A 26,906-nucleotide genomic window follows, 5' to 3' on the forward strand; every position below is an offset into this window, starting at 1 on the left:
GAGCAACTGATAATACAGTACTTATGAGGAACGTAGAAATGGAGAAGAGAGCTCAGAGTTCCACTAGGCCTAAGAATGAACAGGGGTCCAAAGTAAAGATCATAGATCATATAATAGATATCTATTAATTTTGGGGTTATTCTGCTTAGAGCTTAACTATCCTCTACACTTACTAAAGGAGTTATAAATAAAAATATAATTTTGGAGAAGCAGAATGTTTTAGAGAATAGGAAATATTAGTTAATGTCCAAAAGATTGAAGTAGAACCATATGGACCAACGTCTCTGAGACGAGTATTTCAAAACCAGGATGAAATCAGAGAATTTTTTTTTTCCTGGCACTAGGTCAGTCATAGAATACTACCACAAAGTTATATGAGAGATTTTTGGGAAAGCAATTATTGCCTTAATTACAAAAATACTTCTGGATGGCATTTGATAATGGCCTACCTCATTGTCTGACTCCACAAGTACTTGATCATATTCGCTAAGAGCTACTAGAAACATAATGGAGGTGACATTTTCAAAACAGTGTATCCATTTTCTTCGTTCCGATCGCTGTCCCCCCACATCCACCATTCTGAAATAGGAGCAAAATTCACAGAAGTTAAAACAATGTACAAATACTAGAATGGTTAGGGAAATGTTTTCATTATTATATTATTTATATGCTATGTCTCAAAGATCATGACAATAGAGTGAATACATCTACACTTCAGCATTCTGCAAATGCCACAAGCCTACTGTTGATTTCATAATATTCTTTATCCTCAGAGACTTTGTACTTACGGCTCTAGGAAGTTAGAAATTCTTGTTTTCCTTATATGATTCTCTGACAGGTGCTTTGCTCTTCCAAATTTTTTTTCCAAATGTAAGGGTCATATAGACTAAGAAAGCCAGACAACATCTTTACTAACAAAAATGACCCTCTTTATTTTGCTTCACGACTACAGTTAATGAAACTCAAAATAAAAAAAACTTCAAAAAAGGTTCTTCAGAATACTGTATACATTTGTATGGAACAAGAACCATTTGTCAAACTTTGCATTTCAACAAATCTACAAATGAATTTCAACAAATCTACAAAGTAGCAAGTTTATATAGCCGCTACCATTACACAAGTTAAACACAACACCTTTAAAAATGAGTGTAATTATTTAAATTTGAACAGGAAGGTTTTATGCTCAATAAGGGCAAGAGTCCAATATTTTCCAGAGTAACTGTAATAGTAATAATCTTCTATGTATAATGACATAATAATAAAATAGGGGAATTCTTATAAGGACATGTATATTATTTTTCCAGTTTACGTTCTTACATAAGATGAAGCAGAATTAATAGCTAGGATTTTTATTAGAATTGGTGGACTTATAAATATATAAAATACCATTTGTCTGCAATTATATTCTATATTCATACCTTACCACACAAAAAGGGAGTGGGAGAAAAGAATACATTTCTAAAAAAACATTTTCTATTGGTACAATTATTTAAATATATATTTTTTCTCCTGTTTATGACTTAACACAATACTTTGTTTTGCATTTTCCATTTTTGATCAGTGTAAAATATTGATCTAAACAATGAACATCTCAGGGGTTGAATTGTTTTACCTGAATTGCTACTACTAACCCAAAAGAAGGAAGGGAGTGGGAGAAAAGAATACATTTCTATTGGTACAATTTTTTAAATATATTTTTATGCTCCTGGTAGGAAACTTCTTTCCCCCAAAACAAACTCCTCTAAAGTAGCACTTTAAAGATTAAAAAAAAAACCTTTTATCTACCTGAAAATAACACTTTGTAAGTCAAATGGGTATTCAATGATTCCTGTAGTTGGAACCCGAACTCTAAGAACATCTTGTTGAGTGGGTAGATATCCAGAGGCTGCTATGCGGTCCATATCGTTAAGATAACTATAGATAGAAGAGAAAAATCAGGAGTGAAAGATAATGCCCCACTGACAGAAGGAATTATATAAAGATAAAAAAGCCAAAGAGTTTAGATAGGGCACACTTGGGAAAAAAAAACCTCTTGAAAACAGAATTTTATAGAAGAATCAAAAAAATGTCTATATAGATTTTGTAATTTTTACACTAGAATTTTTACTAGAATTGCTCATGATCTATAGAATGTTCAAAGTATTAAGGGCAACAATTTAAAAAGCATTATCTTGTCCTGGTTGTACAAATTATGTTCAATGTGAAAGAGATGTGGACTGGTAAGATTCAAAATCAAACGCACATAAAGTGAATTGGATCAAAGTGCTGAATGCAATATAGAATAGTTGTTTGCTACAGAGTAAAGTTCTGCCTTAAACATAGAAGTTTTGTCTGTTCTTTTTCTATAAATGTACATCTAGCAGTGGCATTAACAAATAAGCTTAGTTATTGTTAGAACAGGTTCACTGATGAATTGCAATTCATTAATGAATTTAATACCACCTAATTATGGCTCTTGAGATGGTTCACCATCAACTGGCTCAATGCAAATATAGTATGACAAATGATCACTGAACTGTAGTCCTCAACTTACAACCACAATTGAGCCCAAAATTTATGTTGCTAAGTAAAACATTTGTTAATTGAGTTTTGCTCCATTTTACCACTTTTTTTAAAGTGAATTATTGCATTTGTTAAGTTAGTAACGTTAAGTGAATTCTGGCTTCCCCATTGACTTTGCTTGTGAGAAGATCACAAAAGCCGATCACATGATCTGGGACACTGCAACTGTCATAAATATGAATTTTGACCATGTGACCAAGGGGATGCTGCAATGGTCATAAGTGTGAAAAATGGTCATAGGTCACTTTTTTCAGTGCCGTTGTAACTTTGAACAGCCACTAAATGAACTGTTGTAAGTTGAGGACTGCCTGTAGGTAAGTAATATGATTTTCTCCCCAATTTCCATGCTATTCAATATAGTATCATTTCATTTTTACTGGCTTTTATGGAACTATGATCTTATATTACCTGCCTCTCGGCACAACATTTAGAATAACATCTCAAGTATTCTATACCAGGGCTTTTCAACCTTTTCACCCATTTGTACCACTTTTAGGATAAGGCAATATCCAAGTACCACCAGTCACCCAGCAAGAAAAAATGATATTACTGGTAGTCCTCGACAATTCACTTAGTGACTGTTTGAAGTTACAACGGCACTGAAAACGTGACTTATGACCATTTTTCACACTTATGACTGTTGCAGCATCCCCAGGCTTATGTGATTTACATTCAGATGCTTGGCAACTGATTCATACCTATGACGGTCTGTGTCCCAGGGCCATGTGATCAACTTTTGCAACTTTTTGACAAGCAAAGTCAATGGCTGGGGGTGGGGAACGTGTCCAGCTCATCACTCAGGTTGCAGGGTGCCTGTGTGTGCATGGGAAATCTGTGGGTCTCTGGTTGGGGGGGGGACTGGGGGGGTGCCTTCCTTCCCTCCCTCTCTCCCATTGTCCCTACATTTCTTCCTTCCTTCCTTCCCTCTTTGTCCCTTCCTTCGTTTTCTCCCTCTCCCTTTCTTCTTTCCTTTCTTTCTTCCTTCCCTCCCTCTATCCCACTGTCCTTCCTTCTTCTTTACTTTCTTCCTTCCTTCCCTCCCTTTGTCCCTTCCTTCCTCCCTCCCTCCTTTCCTTCCCTCTTTGTCCCTTCCCTCCTTCCCTCCCATTGTTCCTACCTTTCTTCTTTCCTTCCTTCCTTCCCTCCCTCTTTGTCCCTTTCTTTTGCAAGCAGGAAATCTTGCACAAGAATTGAAGCCGGGGATTTCCCCCCCAAACACACACTCTTTTCCTGGCTTGCCCCCACATCTGGGGTTTCCTTCCTGGCAGTCCGGGTCCTGTGAGAGGGCAAGCGGGAACGAAGCAGCCCTCGGGTCTGTGCTGCAGAAAAGCCGCAAGCACTGGTGTTGCCTGGGCTCCTGCCCAGCTCACTTGCTTGTGGGGAAGGCGGCGGCAACAGTTGTGTCGAACCCTGAGAGGGGGGGTGTCCAGTTCTCGCTTTTCCCCTTTGCAAAATGGGCTTCAATTGAGCTGTGCTCTGACTTTGGGCACCGTTCCTGGGGAATCCTCTCTGCCCCCCCAAAAGCAGGGCTTTTTGCGCTGCTGCGCTTTGCATGACTCACCCTTTCACAGCATGAAAAGCTCCCCTCAAAACTGAGCAGGGGCACCGCTGCCTCTTTCGGGCATCTTTCTGCGGCCGGAGCACGTGGCTGCCCCCATAGAGCGTCCCGGGCATGGCATGGAAAGGGTTAAAGCCGCGTGAAGCTTCTCCACATGTTCAAGGCGCCCCAGGTGAACATGGAGCTCCACTAATGGAAAGGGGGGGCGGCCCCCCGATGCTCCCCCCACAAGATGAAGTGAAGCGGCACGCTTGTGACGAGGAGAACGAAGCAGGGCGGGAGGAAGCTTGATGTAAGTAAAGATCACCTTCAGGCAGGCAGAGCCAAGACTGGCTTGCGCTGAGAGCCACCGCCAGCCTTCCTGGCTGACAGGTGGGCTGGTTGGGTGGTCCAACCTGCTGCACCCTTCCTGGGTCCCTCGCTGGAGGTACCCACATCTCATGCCCCTGCTTTCCTGAACACGGCATGCCGGGGGCTGGCATGCACACCATCCTGGGCGAAGCCCACTCTCTCCGGGGCCCTGCCGGCTGGCTGGTAAACACACTTCCCCCGCAACCCCCCCTCCGCTCCCTCCAGGAAGACACGGCAGTCCCACCTCACCATGGTCACTCCTTTGGCCCTGGGGAGTGTCCTCCAGGAGGAAATAAAGTCGCGCCCATGCACCGGCCTTGCTGCATCAACCCCATGCGCCCACCTCAGGAAGAGGAGAGGGAGAAAAGTCTCGAGCACCAGGAGGCACCGTGAAGGGTATCACAAGCTCGTGGCGGGGAAAGAAAAGAAGATGGAAGGCCACAACAGAGAGAGAGAGAAGGGGGAAAAGAAGGAGGGGGTGGTTGTGAGGTTGGCGCTCAGGGCCGCGACGCGAGCGGTCTCAAACACCTACCTACCGAGGGAGTGGATGGCTCTGTCCCCTTACTTGTGAAGTAAGAAGAGGGGGGAAAGGGTGACACGGATCTCGCACGAGAAGAAGTCAATTAGGTTGCTGCACAATGAGTCCCAGGGAAGGCGGGGCCTTGCTCTGCGCCTGAGCTCTTCGTGCGCCTTTGGTAGGGTTCCTGCAGGCCGCTGCCAAGCAGCATGTTTTCTGCAAGCAAGTGAGCTGGGAAGGAGCGGAGCAGGGGGGGAGGAAGGCGATGCCGCATACCACCAGCCAGGTCCTTGTGTACCACCCGTGGTACGTGTACCACCGGTTGAAAAGCCCTGTTCTATGCTGTTATTTTTCCATTTAAAAAGGAGCACACTTAATCCTAGCAGCTTGCCAGAACTTTATAGCCAAGATCAGCTCTGCTTTTCTACAGTGTCCATATCTGTACTGTACTTAGACAAATCTTGACATTCCTGAAGCCATTTGCTCTTATTAGAATTATCCTTGCAGCCCCATGATGAATTAAGATGTCTGCTCTACATTTAAATAAGGGCATGGTCTCTGTAAATGCTAGATTTTGGCATTATCTTTTTAACTTTTGGCTAATGTTAATTTCTTTCCCATGGGTCTGCTCAATCTGATTCTTAGAGAGACCTTCAAATCAACTTTGTTAAAAAAAATATTGGCAAGCTTTACTCCCTGAGACTCTTAAGGAAAGATTTATTCTTTCAAAGATTGAAAGATTAGGCTTCCCAAATACCGGATGTATCCTTAAGTAGTGTATTTGGGACAGTGACCTTCAAAACAAAATGTGGTTCCCAGTTTCGCAACACAAGGGGTCTTTCCAAGTGAGTGACATACAGATGGGAGGTTGAATAATTGACCCTGTGGTAGAGCTGGAACAATCTGGAGCTGAACACACTTAAAACTGTAGAGATGAAAATGGATTTTAGGAGGAACCCTCCTATTCTACCACCTCTTATAATATTAGACAACAGAGTATCAAGTGTAGAGACCTTGAGGTTTCTGGGTTCTATGATCTCCCAGGACTTGAAATAACACCTAATGTTAGAACCATCATTAAAAAGATACAACAGAAAATGTTTTTCCTGCGTCAACTCAGAAAGTTTAGACTGCCCTAGGAGCTGTTGATAGTGTCATTTGTACTTACGTAACTGCCTGGTTTGGCATAGCAATCAAATAGGACGGGTAAAGACTTCAATGAATAGTTAGGATTGCAGAAAAAAAAAACCATTGCAATCAGCCTGCCTTCCAACAAAGACCTGCACGGGTCAGAAAGTGGACTAAGAACTTATCTACGGACCCCTCATATCCTGGACATAAACTGTTTCAACTTCTTTCCTCAGATGCCGCGATAAGGCACTGCCTGCCAAAACAACTGGACTCCAAGACAGATTTTTCCCTTTTGCCATCACTCTGCCGAACACCTAATTACCACAGTACTGTCTTAAGTGTAGTATGGCTGTATTATTATTATCTTCCTCATCTTTCCTACTACCTTCTTCTATTAGCATCTTATATTACCTTGTTATTTGTATGTACACTGAGAGTTTATGAACTGGAGACAAATTCCTTGTGTGTCCAATCACACTTGTCAATAACTCTTCTTTTCTTCTATGCTGTGCTATCCTATGCTATACTCTGGCTGGTTTTATCCGATTACTGGTCTTAACTCTTAATAAAGGTTTGACTGACTGAATTGAAGCAATTTTCATTACACTCTGATTCCATGGTTTTGTTTTTTTAACCAGGATCCTCATGTTCCTCAGGTATCTTAGTATAACACGTATATGGGTTGATTGGGAGCTTGGCTACATTAAAATGTTTTATGATATTCTATGTTTTTATTATTTTGTGTGGTCAGCTGCCTAGGGTCACAAGGTATAAGGAATATGAAAATGGAGATGGGCAGTGAAGAAATGTGTACTAAGCCCAAGGAGGTAGAAAAACATTTTAAAAAAAGATTGATACTGGCTTTCCCAATTCTATTAGATAAGAGCGAGGGAACAGAAATCACAGGGGGACTTGCAAGATTGTGTTACTATAGTACTGTAGAAAAGAGCCCTGGTAGTGCAGTGGTTAGAATGGAGTATTGCAGGCTAATTCTGCTGACTGCCAGGGGTTCAATCGACTGCCAGAAGGTTGACTCAGCCTTCTGAGATCGGTGAAATGAGGACACAGATTGTTGGGGACAATACAAGTAGTCCTCGATTTACAACAGTTCATTTAGTGACTCTTCCAAGTTACGCCACTGAAAAAAGTAACAATGTGACCGTTTTTCACATTTATGAACGTTGCAGCATCTCCATGGTCACATGGATCAAAATTCAGATGCTCAGCAACTGATTCATACTTATGACAGTTGCAGTGTCCTGGGGTCACGTGATCTCCTCTTGTGACCTTCTGATAAGCAAAGTCAATAGGAATGCCAGATTCACTTAATAATCGTGTGACTAACTTAACAACTGCAGTTATTCACTTAACAAGTGTGGCAAGAATGATCATAAAATGGGACAAAATTCATTTAACAACTGTCTCACTTAGCAACATAAATTTTGGGCTCAACTGTGGTCGTAAATCAAGGACTACCTGAATGCTGACATTGTAAGCCACTCAGAGAGTGCTGTAAACCATTATGAAGTGGTATGTAAGTCTAAGTGTTATTGCTATAGTTTGTTTCAACAAAGTATAGTTCTAGTCTTTCTGTGAAGTCAGTTCCTTGATTGGTCTATCTTGTACTACAAACACAAAGGTGAGATGGATTGTTGTAAACATGAAATTAAAAAAAACAAGTGAAACAAACAAATAATGGAATCTACACTGCAGGAAAAGACATAAGGGAGCAATTGTAACTCTTGATATCTTATAGATATCTACTATATTTATGTATTTCTCACATATTAATCATAAACAACATACAATACAGGAAGTAATAAAAATGTTCCAATCACCTACAACACTGTTCCCCCCATTCCATCACTTTTGATATAAAATCTTTCTACATAGAACAGGAATTGGACAAATTACACTGCAAAAAAATTATACAAAACAGCCATGCATGACAAAGTACACAGAGGACAAAGTAACTAAGTTATATACTGGCAAAATTGGGATATTAAATAAAATGATTACTAAGCATAAATCTAAAATTAAACATCACTAAATGGATGACCATTTGGACTATTTCAATTAATAAGAGGTATTTTCAGAGAAAGCTAGGAGGTGGCTGGCCCCCAAGATTTTGCTGTATTGATTTGTGTAACTTTTCCAGATACAAATTTTCATATTTTGTATCAGAAACTGATCTACATAGTGTATCTTGTCCTTTTCCTTTGGCATGTCTCCTTTTTGCTATGAGTGTCTTATACATGACACCAGCTTCACTTTCCTGAGCCTATTTCATTATGAATTCAGGTGGATCAAGATGGAACAGATCAACAGTATCCAATTATTCACTCGAGATGAGTCAACTAAAAATATGCTTCCGGCTCATCATAACTGCATCAATTGTGTTATTTTTGTAACTGATGCCCAGATTGATCTCCATCCTCAATCCAATTCAGCTGCCAAGCAGGGTGACACATAATACAGTCTTCTCCCTGTTAAATGAAATCACAGGGAGCTATATTTATCCTCAGGAAACTAATGTATATGGGCATAAGTCTAACTGCTAAATTTCAATTCTGATCTAAGTGAAAGAAAGAAATACAAAGATGGAGACAGAACACACAGATCTACTGGTAAGTCAATGAATGCATCGTCTCAAATTAGCATATCTTTTAAAATAATTTAACTTTAGCATTAAAATATTTATCTAAACTGAAACTGGATTCATGAATATGAATCTTCACTATTTAAAGAGCCATATAGCTATATTAAATTGCTGAAAATGAAGCGTCTGGATCAAGAACCTATTTTTTCTTTTTTCCTATCTCAATTTTAGATAATTCCTTTTGCAGACATGAATGCTTCCTTGGAATTGGATAGTCTTGCCCGGCTTTTAAAGTATTTCTAGCAAAATGATTACTGCCTTATTTAAGAAGTTTTCAAGCTCTGGGTTACATTCTAGGTAGCTGCAAGCAACTGGCAGATCGTTGTTTAAAGCTGACCAGGTTTCTGCAGGAAAAGTGAGCCCAATGTCAACCCTCGTTTCCACATTGTCTGAATAAGGCTGCAATAAACTTGCTCGGGAGAAACAAGAGCAGGGGGCATTCTAAGAAATGGTTAACCCCACTAGTGCTGTAATTGGTTTTGGTAGCTTTCATCACGGCATCTGGAGTATATCTATAGGCCAGGGGTAGGCAACCTTGGCTCTTTTATGACTCGTGGACTTCAACTCCCAGAATTCCTGAGCCAGGCTCAGGAATTCTGGGAATTGAAGTCCACGAGTCATAAAAGATCCAAGGCTGCCTACCCCTGTGGTGTTGGAATTTCTGTAGAACTGTGTTAGTGAAGTACAATGTTTTATCCAGTATTTTAAATTTATATTATTTCAAAATAGGGAAATATGGGAGTTTTTTTATATTTTTACTGAAGAACTACAGCATTTAATATTACAGACAGATATAAACTAACCCTATACCAGCATAAACCTAAGCCAGGAAAAAAGAAAAGAAAAAGAAGAAATAATTATACTGTGGGAATACAGAATTATTTGTATAGTGAAGCCGTGATTTAATGGACTTGGGGAAAGCCCATTGTTCCTCATGGTCTGTATAATAAAGCATGTGTCATCACAGCAATTTAAATAATTTGTGTGATGACAACATAATGTAAAAGATAGATAACTGACACAATGACATCATCACATAAAATGATAAAGAAAAGCTAAAAACAGGGCTTAATATGGTCTGCCATTCTACCCTTTAAATTTTCTAATTGTGTTTTGTTTAAATTATTTTCTGAAATGGATTAAATTATTAAATAATTTATTAAATAAATTATGTCAGAGTTCCATTGAGATTCACTAAGTTCCAACTCTTAACTCCCAACTTTTTAATTTCTTTCTAAAGTACCAGTATTTATCAAATATTATTTTTTTAAAAAATCAGTGAAGTATACTGCTAAAAGTTTCACCATTTCTCAAATATTTCAGTGAAATTTACTGGTACGATTTCTGAATAACTTGCTCTATCTGAAATTAAATGGGGACTTGTTTCCATTCCATCTACAATACATTCTGCGGTAACCAATTTATTACCTATGATTGGGACACTAACTAGTAAGGCAATCTATCTTCCCATTCTTCAGAGAATTGAACAAATTTCTCCTCTTACTGAGTATTGCATGATTAAGAATTGGAATATAAAGAGGCAGATTAGAGGTCAATATGTGTTTCTATATTATTCAAGGTTCTAAGGACAATTTTAAATACTGTATGAACTTATCATTGACATAGTGGGCATTGAGTTTCAGCAGACTCAAAGAGACAGTGGAGGATAGGGGGACCTGGTGTGCTATGGTTTATGGAGTCATGAAGAGTCAGACATAACTTAGTGTCTGAATAACAAATGAACTTATACTGGTAGTTATTAAGAAAACTGTGACAGTTCAGTTGGTTCCTTTGTAAATTTGGTGGATGATGAATAAGCTCACTATGACAAATCTATCAGATTGGTTGATAGGAGTAAATCTATGCTAAGAAAATACAATGAAAATTACAGGTCTTTCAGTTAGCTTTTTTTCCCTTCCAGTTAGCGTTTGGCAAGAAACAATATACCACTTTGTTGTTGTTGTTAGTTGCGAAGTCGTGTCCGACCCATCGCGACCCCATGGACAATGTTCCTCCAGGCCTTCCTGTCCTCTACCATCTTCTGGAGTCCATTTAGTCTCACGCCTACTGCTTCAGTGACTCCATCCAGCCACCTCATTCTCTGTCGTCCCCTTCTTCTCTTGCCCTCAATCTTTCCCAGCATTAGGCTCTTCTCCAGTGAGTCCTTCCTTCTCATTAGGTGGCCAAAGTATTTGAGTTTTAGCTTCAGGATCTGGCCTTCTAAAGAGCAGTCAGGGTTGATCTCCTCTAGGACTGACTGGTTTGATCACCTTGCAGTCCAAGGGATTCGCAGGAGTCTTCTCCAGCATCATAGTTCAAAGGCCTCAATATACCACTAACCTGAATGAAGTTACTGGTTTTATTCATGGGAGAAGGCTGCACAAATACATTTAGCATTTTAGGGGTTGAAGTATTGCAAAGTTTGAGTAACTGCCTTACTGTTTTGAAAACTGTCTATTCTGAATCATAGTTACTCCCAGAAAAATCTGGATAGACTTACAGCCAAAATGGATGCTAGCAATTTTCTATTTTTAGGTTATGCGCATATTATACAATTGTGGAACTACAGTATGTCAACTTTTGTTTTTATTTTAATACTGAATAAATTACAGATAGAGGTTCTTTTGAAATTACTGACAGTCAGCTCTCCTTCATAATACAAACCTACGACTTGCAATGGGAATTTACCATTATTTACATAAAAATAGGTCCCAATCTGTTCAACTAGTCTTTTTCTTGAAGCATGCAGATATACCACTTAAGATAGTGCACTTTACAAAAAGGACAACTGTTTAAAATGTATCTTATAAAAAAGAAACAGGCCCCCCACTATACATATAATTCCTATTTTATAAGCTCATAAAATTGTTTAATGAGCCCAATAAAACTGAATAGGACTCATTATGAAGAACAGTTAAAGCATTAAACCACAGAACTAAAAAAATAGAATAGGGAAAATGAAAGAAATGATGAGAAGCTTTTAGCACCTTTGAACATGACATTTTTCTGGACCAAGTTCAAGCTTAAGGAGTGGGAAGTACAATGGATCTAGTCAGTAACTGGGAGGAGAAAAATCTAGCCCATCCACCGCTTCTTTGTGGAATCTCTTAGGGCTTACTTTTCTTTTTTCTTTTTATTCTTATTTAACATTTATATTAAGCCAGCAGGAAGTCATTCATTGGTATGGGGTCAGGTATCATTATTATGCTAATGAAACTCATCAACACATCACTATAGGATGACTAAGCAGTGTTCCGGCATCTGAGGGGCTGCCACATGGCAGAGGGGGTCAGGTTGTTCACCACAGCACCAGAGGGAAGGACGAGAAACAATGGTTGGAAACTGACCAAAGAGAGAAGCAACCTGGAATTAAGGAGAAACTTCCTGACAGTGAGGACAATCAACCAGTGGAACAGCTTACCCCCAGAAATCATGGGTGCTCCATAATTTTTAAGAAGAGACTAGACAATCACCTGTCTGAGATGGTATAGGTTCTTCTGCTTGAGCAGGGGGCTGGACTAGAAGACCTCCAAGGTCCCTTCCAGCTGTACTGTATTGGTTCTTTCCCAGTACTGGAGGCTGTGGGGGTGGGGATGGGGGAGAAAATGCTTCAGTCCAATACATGATCAAATGGCTGTGGGTTTGAAGTCTCCTAATTCTGGAGATTTTCTTCTTTCAGTTCAGGATTGGATTGCATTTCCCAGTCAGAGACGGTATGCAGTTTAGGTGGTCCTTTTGGGACTGTTGGCTCTTGTTGAAGACCAGACAGCAGCAATGGCCAAGAGAGCCTCTTTCAATAAACTATTATGTGCTCAATTGTGCTGTTCCTAATTTAGTTGGCCTTTGAACTGTGGTGCTGGAGAAGACTCCTGCGAGTCCCTTGGACTGCAAGGCAATCAAACCAGTCAGTCCTAGAGGAGATCAACCCTGACTGCTCTTTAGAAGGCCAGATTCTAAAGTTGAAACTCAAATACTTTGGCCACCTAATGAGAAGGAAGGACTCACTGGAGAAGAGCCTAATGCTGGGAAAGATTGAGGGCAAGAGAAGAAGGGGACGACAGAGAATGAGGTGGCTGGATGGAGTCACTGAAGCAGTAGGCGTGAGACTAAATGCAATTTCTTTTCAATAACTGTATGCCACCAACCATTAATGATGGTTAAAATATTTTTTATGATAACAGATCTACAATATTTCCCAACAAAATATGGTAAATAAGGGATTAGTGGATCAGGAGAAGCAAGGACCATGTGCTTCTGTGATACACATCTTTCAAAGGTGACTAAAACCATCTCACTAATGAGAATTTCCAGGAAAAAACATTACAGTGCATTAATGTAAATATAAATTATGCAAAATAAATAGGTCATTTCTGAATTACAGAAATCCACAATTTTCTATGTGTCTCAGAATGAAAGTCATGATATTTTGGTAGCATAACAAAAGAGATTTAGAAGCCTCAATCCCCTTTTCCCCTTTTGCCATATATCTATAGTTGTTTTTCAGGCAAGTTACTGTTTCTGTTTGCTTCATGAGGTCCACCAGGATAGGTGTATTTTGGGTCCTCTTCTTGAAAAATGTCACTTAATTAGTCTCCTTTTATGTTTTGGTGCCTGCCTTTTGGAACAGTACACCCGGTGAGATTTGGCTGGCTGTAGTATGCAACAACTATTGAAATCTGATCCTGCTGATGTATGCATTACTGGGGTTTTAGTGTATCAAAAGCCACTCTTAATTTATGCTCTTTTGTTTTCTGGATGCATTAAACCATACATATAAGTACGAAAGAACCACTGATGGACTGCACATTCCTAGGATAATAGCCTTTTTTGTTACCTAATCATCAAGCAGTGCAAATTGCTTGATAAAACTACTCAACTCTGGACACAACTGGCTTGTGATCAAATTTGAAATTATATAATTATAGGTTAAAATAAATACACTATGTGACTATAATGCACAATGTAAAATTGAACCCAGAGTGCAGAGTGGCTAGGGTTAGGGTAATTAAAAGAGGAGTGCACTGTCCCAGTAATCCTACTGCAGGAGGCCTCCTGCACTGGACAACGTTAAGGAGATATTGCACATCATACCCATCATTTCACTTGGTTTGCCTTGAACATCCTGTCCAACCATAACACTAAGAATCAAGATCTCAGACACTGTCATCCACTGTCTCACACTTCTCAGCTGTTCTTCATTATCATTTTTGTTACACTTTCCCCCCCCCCCCCCAATTTGATGATGCTGAATGTGACTACAAAATTCTCAGCCAGCTTGGCCACGCTATCATGGCCATTCTGTTATCAAACCAAATTCCTACTAAATGGTTTTAGAGCTTTTTTAAAAAATATTTTCCTTCTAAATTTGAGTGAGTCAAGACTTTCCTAGACATGTTGAAACCACACATTTCATTTTAATCACCAGGCACTCAACTACCTGAACTTGCTGTTAGAAAGAATATAAAACATATACGTATAAAACAGATCCATTTTGTATGTACAATTTTTCAACTACAATTTGCTGCAAATGAAAAACAGTATTCAAGGTAATACATTACTTGTATTCTCTATTCTGTACATACTGTGTATAAGAAATCCTACACAGCATTTTAGGATGCAAGTATGAGGGGCAAGACCAAAATAACCAAGCATGTATTTATTTTTTAGTGCTGTTTAACTAATTCAGCTGAGTTTTTGAAGGCTAGGAAGTGTAACAGACAAATAAATATATTTTGCAAATTTTGCCAAATAAACCTTCTGAGCTTTTATATCCAGACATCTTGGTCTAGGTTCAAAATGTTCATGTTCATACACAGCCATTTGCCTTATCAGTCAGATTCTGTCAGTTTTGACTGCCAATTCTACTTCTTGGTCATATGAAGAGGAACTTCTGGAAAATATACCGTATTATCTCCAAAGGAAGTAACCCTATCTTCTTTATTCCAGAAATTCTGAAAAATAAGATATTATTTCTCTTCCTGCCCTACAATAATGTATTGTTTTCCCACACATAGCAACAAGTGTGAACCAAAGTTCTTTTGCTGCAATATTCAATGCATGAACATCATCTCTTAGTCTAGCTTTCACTGGGTAAGGAAAAACAAGAAGAGAAGAGAAAACAATGCATGTTTGTTTAACATCTTTGGAGAAAAGGTAGGAGACATACATACATACATACATGATTATACAAGACTCAGAATGAGAACTTCATTATTTGAAAAACAGATTATTTCTTATTTTTTGAAGGGTAACAACATAATTTTATAATAATGAAATAATTGCCTGTTGTTACAGCTATTGTAGCTTGCGAAAAATTAATAGAAAACTCTTGATTTTTAATGAGATAAAAGAAAGATAACTAGATAAAAGATGATAGAAAACTGGGTTCTGGAAAGAAAAGGATAACTAAGGTGGCATATTTATGTATGCCAGCTATACTAACAGCATGATAATCATTTGACAAGAAGGTTTAGGATAATACTATCACCATCAAAGCATTTCAAAAAGCATCTCATACTTGCAATATACATCTAAGTAATATCTGATTAATTCAGCATGTTGAAGCACCAGTTAAAAGTTACATTAACTAGCTTTCGAAATTGAGATGAGAAAATCAATATTAATGTGTGTACATTTATATGCATTTTAAAATTACATTGCTAAAACATCTAAACTTACTATTTAGTAGAATCTGACAACTGATATTCCCGTCGTCTGTCATAGCATTCTTGAATACCAGGATCGTTCCATAAGCTCTTTATTGCATCTACATAGGGGTTCTCAAATGAGGACACTTTCTCTATATCAACTTCTCGAACTAGTTGTGCATTGACCTATTGAAATAAAAAAAGGAAATCAATACATATTTGTCATATAAAATATACACAGACCAATTTTTTATTGAATTCTCAGTTCAAGAACTGATTTGCGGGTAAGGAATATATTATTATAGCCTTATAGCAATACATTTTCACTATAGATAGGAAATGAAAGTAGGGCAGTCTTTTTCTAGAAATGCAGTGAGATATTTTTTTTCATGGTTTTGATCAGCCATTTTAATTAATTAATTTCCTAATTCCTTTTTTGCATCATAGGTCAACTCCCTTGAGACCTGCTGGCTCTAAAAAAACAAAACAAAAAAACCCCTAATTTTCAACAAAAAATTACCTCAAAATAGTTTTAATCTGGACAGGGAAGTAAATGGGAGACCCAGAAGCAGCTGTTATATTTTATTAACAGAAAAATTCCCAATAATTCCCTTTTTCTATGGAATTACTACTGCTAAGCTTGTAAGCCGCCCTGAGTCTTCGGAGAAGGGCAGGATATAAATGGAATTAAACAAAAAAAACAAAAACTGGACCCAAATATTGAATATGCATTGTTAAATTTTTGTATACCTCCTTAGGATTCCAAATTTACATACCCCCAAAGTGCATATTTTCTTTCCAATACTATGTGATTTTTAATTTTAATTTTGCACATGTGCTTCTCATTTCAATGAAAAACAATGCATTTTGGAGAAACTGAATTTAAACATAAAACAACTTACATAATTTAAACTTGCATCTGAGTACAAAGGGAGAGTTCATTAAATGGGGTTTCAAAGCTATCTCTGCTAGTCTTTTACAGTAGTGGTCTCCAGCCTTTCTGGCTTTGCAAAGTGGCGGGTGAGAGGGGATGGTTCTGCGTGAGGAGCTCCATTTGTGCACTTGCACAAGTTGAGCTGCGCACGTTCACTTCTCCCACAACCCAGTTTTAAATGGGCCACAGCCTGGGGATTGGGACCCCTATTTTACAGTATGCCCCTAAAACACCTTCCCCCCCGAATCACACTAGACAACACAATCAATATTATTATTACTATTATTCCTGCTACTATGCTTTGCTTTGTATTGTTGCTGCTACATTTTGATATTTATTCCACCTTCAACAGCTAAATGAAAAATAGGATAGAAAATAAATAAATCCATCCACCAGTAGCCATGAGTGTAGGAAGATGCCTCAAGCCATAGTCCTGTTCATTTAAGAGTAGTGCTTCACCATGCAAAGAAGAAAATGGGTCTAACAAACCACCTCAATTAACAGCTACTCTACTATATGTTGTTCAGGTTCAACCTTACTGTAGCTTGTTTCATCCTATCTGGACCCTATTACAGGTATCTCTCAACTTACAACCATTCATTTAGTGACCATTCGAAGTTACATTGGCACTGAAAAAAATGACATCATTGGATTTCACACTTATGACTAATCATGGTCATGTGATCTAAATTTGGGTGCTTTGCAACTGGTATGTATTTATGATCAATATTTGTTACCTTCAGAGATGGCTTCTGACAAGCAAAGTCAATGGGGGAAGCCAGATTCGCTTAACGACCCATGATTCACTTAACAACTGCAGTGATTCACTCAACCATGGCAAAAAAGTTTGTAAACTGGGATGCAATTCACTTAACTGCCTTGCTTAGCAATGGAAATCTAGGGCTAAGTTGTGGTCATAAGTTGAGGACTATCTGTATATTAAATCAAAATCAAATTAACCATGATACAGCACTACATGTGATGTTTTTACTTAAAGAAAGTTAGAGATACACCTACAGTCCTCAGATATAATAGCAAACCATTGCTTGGAGCTTATAAATGAGCTTTCTTACTGCTGCATCTTCACTATCCTACTTTCTTTTGACCAGAATCTCTTTTCTGCAGCTTCAAAGTCAGCACTTGGACCGCCTTTAATTTCAAGAGTATTGTTTAAATTTCTATGGAGATTCTCAGTTATCCAGGTCATAGTTATCCCAAAGATGCTTTTACACGAGGCAACTGAACTTTCTTGTTTTTGTTTGAAGATGTTTCGCTTCTCATTCAAGAAGCTTCTTCAGCTCTGACTGGATGCTTCTTCTTTCCATTCCCCACCATCCAGTCAGAGCTGAAAAAGCTTCTTGGATGAGAAGTGAAACATCTTCAAAGAAAAACAAGAAAGTCCAGTAGCCTTGTGAAAAAGCATCTTTGGGATATTTTTTTAAATTCTATAAAATATGGAGGACTGCAGTGGGATGACTAGGTCAAAAATATTTTTAATATCTATAAAGAACCCCAAGTTTCTGAGTGTGTTTTTTATATGCTGCATTTATATCCTAGTTTATATTATTAATTGCAAAATAATCTCTAGAGAAATGGCAGCAGGGGTGAGGAATGGGAAGGATTGGAAGGTAAGAAAATGGAAGACATACAGCAGGTCATGTCCCAGCCCATAGAAATCACAGACATAGGTAAGCTTTACTAAAAAGCTTTTCAAACGGAACTCTAATAGAAAAAAAGGTTGAAGAAAAAAAATCGGTGACCCTCACGTCCAAAATACCCAGCCCACAAACCCAATCATAAACAAGGTAGTAGAAGGTCAAACAAATGTGGTACGGGGGTCCAAGGTCATTACTGGAGAATGCAGGGTAAGGAGTTAACGAACACAGTGGTGAGGTAAACTGAGTTGCTGCCAATGGATCTGTGAGGCGCGCAGTGCCCTTTATATAGAGCTGGTGTCACCAGGATTTATCCCTTTGGCAGGGTGGGATCTTTCTGGCTCTTTCTGCTGAGCATTTGTTCAGCACTCCTCTCTTCATGGCAGGGAGTGGGAGGTGATGTTAGCTCCTCCTCTTTGTGTTCAGAGGCTAGCGACAGCTGTCAGTCTTGGTTGCTAGGTCACACTGCTTTCCCGGCCTGCTACTCTTCCAGCTGAATTCTCTCAGGCTGATGACTCTCCTTTAACTTCTCTTCCTGGTCTGAGTTGGTTATGCCACAGCAATAGTAGCTTGGGATAGGGTGAGAAGAAAATAACCGTGGAGGGAGCAAAGGATGGCTATTTATGCTACAAAAATATAATATCAGAATCTTGGGATGGAGTTTGAGGGTGGGCTGCATGCCACCAATGAATTGCAGGCAATGTGCACCTATAGGCACATAGTATGTAGATAGTATGTACATTTCTATTTGGACCACCAACAAAATGCATATACCTGCTTCACAAAATTGCATTCTTTGTGAAGGTGTCTTCTGAATGTTTTGCACAATCCCAGTTTCCAGTATCTTGAGTGTATATATCCTGTGTGGATTGCTTATCTACTAGTGCAGGGGTCCCAACCCCCGGTCCATGGACCAGTACCAGGCCGCGGCATGCCAGCAATCGATCTGCACAAACAAGCAAAGCACCATCCGCGAGATGCAGGCAGCACACAAAACCATGCACCCTCTGGTCCGCGGAAAAACCTCTCTCCACCGAACCAGTCCCTGGTGCCCAAAAGGTTGGGGACCTCTGTACTAGTATGTCACATTTTTAAATTATTCTTTATCTCCAAAAATACAAAACAAATAAATAAAGCTAACAGACATCGGACACTAATAATGAAAACAAAACATACATATGTGGAAACAACCCCCCAGATATCAAATATATCATAGACAACTAACATTAAACATAAAAAATCTACCCTAGCTGAATGCTAACAAATGCATCAAAAATCTAATGTATTTTCCTCCACTTACATAAAAGGTCTACAAATGTGTAATAATCTTGGAAAATTGCTCTTTAACTATTTCTAAGTGACCTTTGGAATAACAGGTTTGAAAATGCCAGGTGAATCTAATCCTCTATGAAAGAAAATTTTAATTACAAAATTAAGCATTTAAAGAATCTAAAAAACAGCAAAAAGCTAAACAAGATTTTGATCCTAAAAAGTTAGAAAGAGACTAAGGATCCAGATAAAACTGGAATATTGAAACTTTTACAATAAAATTTGAAATTATGAAACTAACAATAATATTTTGGAATTAATTGTAAAGTACAAACAGCTTCTTATGTGAAATAGATCCTATTTTAGTTTTTCCAAAAGATAATACAAAGAACTCCATGATTTCAAAAACTGGACACTAGAGAGTAATGATGATACTGAATAACACTTTTAAAGAAAAGAATCAGAAACAGTAGCCATAATACAAATAATGGTAATGATGTCTGCTTCTATGAATAGACTATAAAGCCATTGAAGACATGTTAGATACAGAACATTTTTTTCCTGTTAAGATAAAGATGGCATCGTAAGTGGATTTACAACTGATAGGTGAAAATAATGATTTAGAAAAAATGTCTCAATGGCTCTACAAAAAAAAATATAAATGACAAACAATGAGAGTGACCTGGATAATATTTTTCTACTGGATTTACAATAGAGGCTTGTTAAACCTCGAAGAACTTTGTGCAATGGAACAAGGAAGAAATGAAGAGAAATCAAATCTTATGACTGTTAGTTGTAAAAGGAAACAATATAATTTTGGTTTATTTGATCAAGATTAAAATAAGATACTGTTTGTTATTATGTCTGGCTATTCTGCTAACATCAGGACTGAAAGGATTTTTTCTATGGCTTTCTTCATAGAGAAGAGATGGGATATGTAGTGGAGAGATAAATAACTTACAGAGGGTGAAGAGTTACTAAATTTGTTTATACTTGTGATGAAGAATATATACATATAGATAGGGAAGGTAGATATAGTCTTCTTTTCCTTTTTTTTGTCTTGCACGTTTTACTCTTCCCTATTTTCTTTTCTTTGTTTAGTTTATATTAAATTTTAATATTATAATCAAAATTCTTAATAAAATTATATATAGGCACACGGACAGAGAGAGAGGGAGAGGGAGAGAGAGGGAGGGAGGGAGAAAGAGAAGAGCGGGAGAGAGAAGAGAGAGAGAGGGAGGGAGGGAGGGAGGGAGGGAGGGAGAGAGAGAGAGAGAGAGAGAGAGAGAGAGAGAGAGAGAGAGAGAGAGAGAGAGAGAGAGAGAGAGAGAGAGATTGAGATTCTTCTCCTGCCCTGAAAATTAAATTCTGGAGACAACAGTTGTCCCCAACAAGGTATTTTCCAAGTGTGGACACTGAAAATATTTCTACAAACAATTGAGATCACATGTGTAATTTATTTATTTATCTAACATGGTTCTTAAACACACCTTGTCTAAATCTTGACTTGTGTAAAGCAGTAAATGCTTGCTAATTATTTTCACACACCTTTCAATGAAGCTATTAGCTCAACCAGCTGAAGTGCTAATTTAATTGCTTGAAATAATTATACTCTGTACACATATCAACTCTCTTTTTATATATGTAACTCAGAAAGGATCCTGTAAAGAAAATCCTGGACAAAAAATATGGATACCTAGATCCAAAAGTAAGATATCAGATCAAGAAATATGATTATGAAGTGATGAATATAAAAGCCAAAAGTTTCAGACAATATGTACACACCATCTAAAATTCATTGTCCACAGGACACAGCTGTATATATTTCACACACAGTTTTTTCCCCACTGGAGTATTAGGATAAAGGATGTCCCCAGCACAGGCTTTCAAATTCATGAAGAGGGGGGGGGGAGACAGGACAGCCCATTATAGACAGTAGTCTGAGCTTTAGGGGGGGAAAAAGCCTTCTTCAGGCAAGGCAAATGAAATAACAATTACAGAAAAATTGCTAAATTATTTGATAACATTATAAGCCTGCAGGGACTTAGTTCAGGAGTCACCAGGAGTCAACAACTATAAGGCAAGAAAAGAAAAAAGAAAAAGGCAGATAAAATACAACACTAATTTTCTACTTCCACCAGACCAAATAAAAAAGAAGCAAAAACAATAAAAACAAAACCCTCTGAATAATTCCAAATCATACTGTTAAGGAATTTTGCTTTAGTAAAACTTAAATATAGCACCCACATTTTCACGGTTGCCAGATCTATGACTCATGTAGACATGCACAAATATTAGGAGAAAGAACTCATGCTTGTAAACTTCACTTTAAATATGTCATTATTTATGTAAAAATTAACTAGGTTATATTGCTTTGTACATTTTCTGCTGGAACATTTATTTTGTTTAATGCTTCTTTTTAAACAAAATTATCACTATTTTACTCTATTAACAATGATAAATAGTGGCAAAAAGAAAAGCTATGACTAGAAAGGGTACAGAGAAGAGCAACAAAGATGATTAGGGGGCTGGAGGCTAAAACATATAGGGAACGGTTGCTGGAATTGGGTATGTGTAGTTTTATGAAGAGAAGGGTGAGGGGTGACATGATAGCAGTCTTCCAATATCTCAGGGGCTGCCACAAAGAAGAGGGAGTCGAGCTATTCTCCAAAGCACCTGAAAGCAGGACAAGAAGCAATGGATGGAAAGTAGTCAAGGAGAGAAGCAACCTAGAACTAAGGAGAAACTTCCTGACAGTTAGAACAATTAACCAGTGGAACAACCTGCCTCCAGAGGTGGTGAATGCTCCAACACTGGAGGTTTTTAAGAAGAGACTGGACAGCCATTTGCCTGAAATGGTATAAGGTTTCCTGCCTGAGCAGGGGGTTGGACTAGATGACCTCCAAGGTCCCTTCCAACTTTATTATTATTATTATTATTATTATTATTATTATTATTATTATTATTAATAATAATAATAATAATAATAATAAATTATATAATCTGAATTAACAGTAGAATATAGATAACATTTAAATTAAAAATATCTAGAGATTTATACCACAGATAAAATAAGTCTAAAATATTAACCAGATTATTTAAAAGCCCTATTTTATTGCCTTTGATTACAAGGCTAACATATCTAAGCTGCAGAAACCCAGGGTCAAAATCAGCTTAATCAAGTACTCTTAGTTATGTCTTTGCTGACATCAAGATTGTCTACATTTTGGCAACCCAGATTTCAATAGCCATCCCTATTTTTAAAAAAGACTAATTAAACAGCACATATGAGAATTCACTGCTACAAATCAGGTGTAGATTTTTCTTTTGAGTCTTGTATTATAGTATCTTGGCTATTCCCCAAGGATACTTAAGATACTCATCTTGCTAAAGCTATACAGGAAACAGAATGGTAAGTGTTACGGAGATCAAGCAAATTCATCTCGAATTCAGTGGAAGATTATAAATTAATGGAACTTGACTCGTCAGATTGGCATACACACACACACACACACACACACACACACACACACACACACACTCTTCCAAATGAAGAAGAAGATGTCTACAAAGGAATCTTTCCTTCATATGTGATGGTCCAGTGATCTCTTTTGGTGTAAACTTTATAGGCCCATAAGTATCATTATTAAATAAGAAATTAAATGCTCCCCAGAGCTAGGGTTACTGTATTTATGTACAGGATAAAACCTTAAGCTTAATAACAAAGAATATTTTTTTCTCAGCAGCTAAAATAATGATGTTTCAATGTTAGAAAATCTTAGATAATTTAACGATTGAAATATATTATAGATTAATAGTAAATAATAATAGTAGTATTAAAAATAGATTAACAAGTCCTTTTCAACTGTTATGTTAGAAAAAGCTTATAGAACAAGTTAAAATGAAATATTAGTGATAGGAACCACAATTTTATTCAGCCTGAGATGATTTTTTATCTTACCTTAATTGCAACAGATCTATAATCAACAATACTTTTGATATACAGTAAATACTAACATGTATATTGTCTTTCTATTTCTTTTTTGGTGGATTTTACATATTTTGGGTGAGTCACTTTGGTATAGTGGTTAAGGCATCAGGCTAGAACCTGGCAAACTTTGAGTTCTTAGGCACAAAGCCAGCTGGGTGATCTTGGGCTACTCACTTCTCTCAGCCCTACAAAGAAGTCAATAGCAAATCACTTGAGAAACCTTACCAAGAAAACTGCAGTGACTTAATGTCCAGGCAGTCCCCAAGAATTGGATTCGTATGAACAGAAGAAAAATAATATTTTTAAAATGTGCATCATGGGTTCAGGTTATTCAGTTATTTGATAATGTCTATTAATCACAGTTCAATTTAAAAAGTAACTAAAAAGTAACTAAAGTACATAGGTTCAAACAATATAAACAAATGTTCCAACTTCTGAATCTCATTTTACCGAATATTTTCTAAAATTCCCAATATAACATTTAAAAACACCCAGTTTGCAAGAACACATGTTTATTATTTCAAAGCTAGTATAAATATTTGATAATAATTTCAGATGTTACTTAAAGCTTCTTACAAAGATGAGGTTTTGTCTCTGGAACTAAACTTCCAGGACCTTTAATGAATACGATATTCAGAGGCAGCAATGCTATCACAATTGATGAATTTAAATAATACCTTGAACACTGTGCCATTCTGAAGCATGGGGGGGGGTATGTATGCTGGAGTAGAGAGGATGGGGTAAAAATTGGCAAAATGGCAGATAATGCATTGAGTTGTAAACACTGCCTCTTTTTGTTGGTGGGTCACTGAAGTATGCATAGTCAAAAGGATCAGAGTTTGTATCACAATGCTGTCTACCATCCTGCTGATTTACAACCCTTTGTGCAGATTCTATTGCACTTAAGCATCTAAAATGTTAAAATCTGCTCTTACAATTAAGCTCTTTCAGGATTTCTAAGGTCCTTTTATTGGCTATCTGCTGTTTGGTTTGGGGTCTTTGGTCTCCAGTGAGACACCTTTTTCTTTAGTACATTGTTTTCTTTCAGTTTTTATCTGTAACCTGCCAAGAGCTGAAATTGAAATGATATGAATTAAATAAAACATCGAATTGAACAGGATGCTGGGGAGGTACCTAAGGACATGTCTCCAGGCACACTAGGGATGCTAATCATCACTACTTTTCATTGTAAAGGGATCAAACTGGATACAATATTTTTTGATAAACCTTGGAGGATTGAAGACTGGTATGTAAATACATGTCCTGTGATAAGACTGGGGGGAAAATGAAAAATTCAACCATCCTTTTCAGCAAAGAACTAGAAAATTCAGCAACTCTTTAGAAAAAAGGACAAAGAAAGCTTTTTCACAGCTATGAATAATATCATTCCAAGTTGAACTGGTCCTTATTGTTGTTTTCTTGACAATAATATGGAAAAGGTTACCATCTTGCTATTTTCAGTTTCTTATTGTCTTTTTAATTTTCCAAGTTTATTCTATGTCTCAAGCCTTTTGTGGTACCTTTCAATTCAGGTACTAACTAGATCTGATCATTCTTAATTTGACAAAATCAGCCAATATCTGTTAAATGAATCAATCAGACTTGGCTAGCAGCTTAGACATTTGCTTAAAATAGTGTGAAGAAATAAAAATAGGAAGAATAGAATAGAAACAAAACTACCACTGTGTTTAAACCCCTTTTTAAAAAATTACCACCACTTTAGACCATCTCATTAATTAGGATTAAATAGCCAATCATGCCTAAATACCCTAGACCTCATTAAACCATGATTGGCCTCTTGGTTTCATCCAAACTAAAGAGTACTTATAAAGCAAATGCATAGCGCTTCTACTAATGATCCAGAAAGCAGGTTTGTTTAATTTAAGAAATTAGGTTCAATTTTCAGTGGAAATTGCATTTGTGCAACTAAAACAGTGCTCTATTTTAATATTTAATGTTTTTTTCTAGATTGACAGCATTAACAGTAATAAGACTAGATAGGATTGAAAGTAAAATTAAGAAAAAAAAATGAAAAGTATAAAAACAGTTCTGGACTTGTCTTTTAAATAATTATTTAGGATGAAATGCAAAATATCTACAATGACTCACTTTTTCATTGTCATCATTAAGAATCAACCGTTCCAGTCAATCAAAGTTTATTATTATTTTGAATGGGGATCTATAAATACATACAAGTTCCAGTAAATGACTTGCAACATTTCTTGCCCTAGACTAGTTCCTTCGCATATACGTAATAGCACATTTGAAAAGGTACATTTTCTAATTACTGTGTGGTGAAATTACATGATTGTCCATTATCTAATAGTACTGTAAAAAACTTTTACACATATGATAGCACTATACAATGTTTTAACATTGACAGTGAGTTTTATATTAACAATTGTTAAAATTATTATAGTTAATGTTTGGCAAACATCTATTTTGATGACAACTGATCAACAGGAAAAGAAGTTACGTGATAAATTAATAGCTGTAAATTATTATGGGATAGAAAAATAAGCTCTGTACAAAATGTTTTAAAAATGTTTGCTTCCTATTTTGGATCTGTATACATATATAGTGAAATAATGATTTTGTTCTGCATTAAAAATTTTGTTTCTAAAATTATCAAATTGTTTTTTTATAAGAGCTCAACACTTATAGAATAGAATACGGTCCATTGAAAAAACTCCATGGTGGATCTAATATTCAAATAAGCATCAATAGGATGCAATTGTTAACCTGTAACTGGAAAAAGGTTCTAAAGTGTAACAAGATGGCCAGTTTGGAATTAGCAAAAATAGTGCTGGGAAAAAACTGATTTATGTAAGAGACAAAACACATGCTGTACTTCCAAAAGTATCTGACAGTATAAGATTAATGGACCACAATATTCAGAAAAGTGTGTGATGTCTAATGCTGACACAAATAAAAAATATATTGTAGTATATTCTAAATAAAAATTGCTCATATTTTAGATTGGCGATTAAGCCCAGTGTGCCATTTCTATATTTGTTAGTACTAGTATTAGAAATTTTCCTTGTTTAGGAAGAATTTGTGTCATCTTTTTTTTACTCTAGGTAACAACAATACATTTGTTCCCACCAATTCTGTTATCTTGTCTTCTGCATATTATAGATGAACATTCATGTCAATATATATTAGAAATACTGTAAATAATAGGTAAAAGTTAAAGAAGGCCCTGCGGATTTTACTCTGCTACTCATTGCTGACTGTGCTCATCTCTGTTTCAAGGCCACCGAACCAGCACTGTCCGAAAGACATTTCTGCAGTCAAGTGGCCAGTATGACATCGTGGAGTACTTTCCCACCAAAATGGTACCTATTTATCTACTCTCATTTGCATGCTTTTGAACTGCTAGGCTGGCAGGAGCTGAACAAAACAGGAGCTCACCCCGTTATGTGGCGCTTGAGTCTTGAACCTGGGCTGTTGCCTTTTCAGCTGACAAGCCCAGCATCTTAACCACTGAGCCACAACACCCTGTAAACAATAGACCATAGCGTAATAATTTCCTGGGCAACTCAGGAGAAAATGTCTTCGTAACCACTTAAGCCCTTTATAGTAGCATTGCACTACATTCTAACAGTCGTGGTAGCTGTGCCCAGATTCAT

General features: G+C 37.3%; 1 protein-coding gene across 2 annotated transcripts in view; it reads right to left on the reverse strand.

The window, feature by feature from the left end:
- LOC310635566 (guanine nucleotide-binding protein G(q) subunit alpha) overlaps nt 1-26,906 on the reverse strand; it is a gene marked incomplete at its 5' end in the record, with an annotated part of 284,223 nt that overhangs the window by 209,287 nt on the left and 48,030 nt on the right. For both annotated transcript variants that reach the window (XM_083354635.1, XM_083354634.1), the window contains 3 exons: nt 450-579; nt 1,786-1,914; nt 15,457-15,611. In XM_083354635.1, coding sequence (XP_083210761.1) covers nt 450-579; nt 1,786-1,914; nt 15,457-15,611 — 414 coding nt within the window. The remainder of the gene's footprint in view (nt 1-449; nt 580-1,785; nt 1,915-15,456; nt 15,612-26,906) is intronic.

The sequence above is a fragment of the Vipera ursinii genome, assembly GCF_947247035.1.
Source record: "Vipera ursinii genome assembly, chromosome: 2".
Lineage (NCBI taxonomy): Eukaryota > Metazoa > Chordata > Lepidosauria > Squamata > Viperidae > Vipera > Vipera ursinii.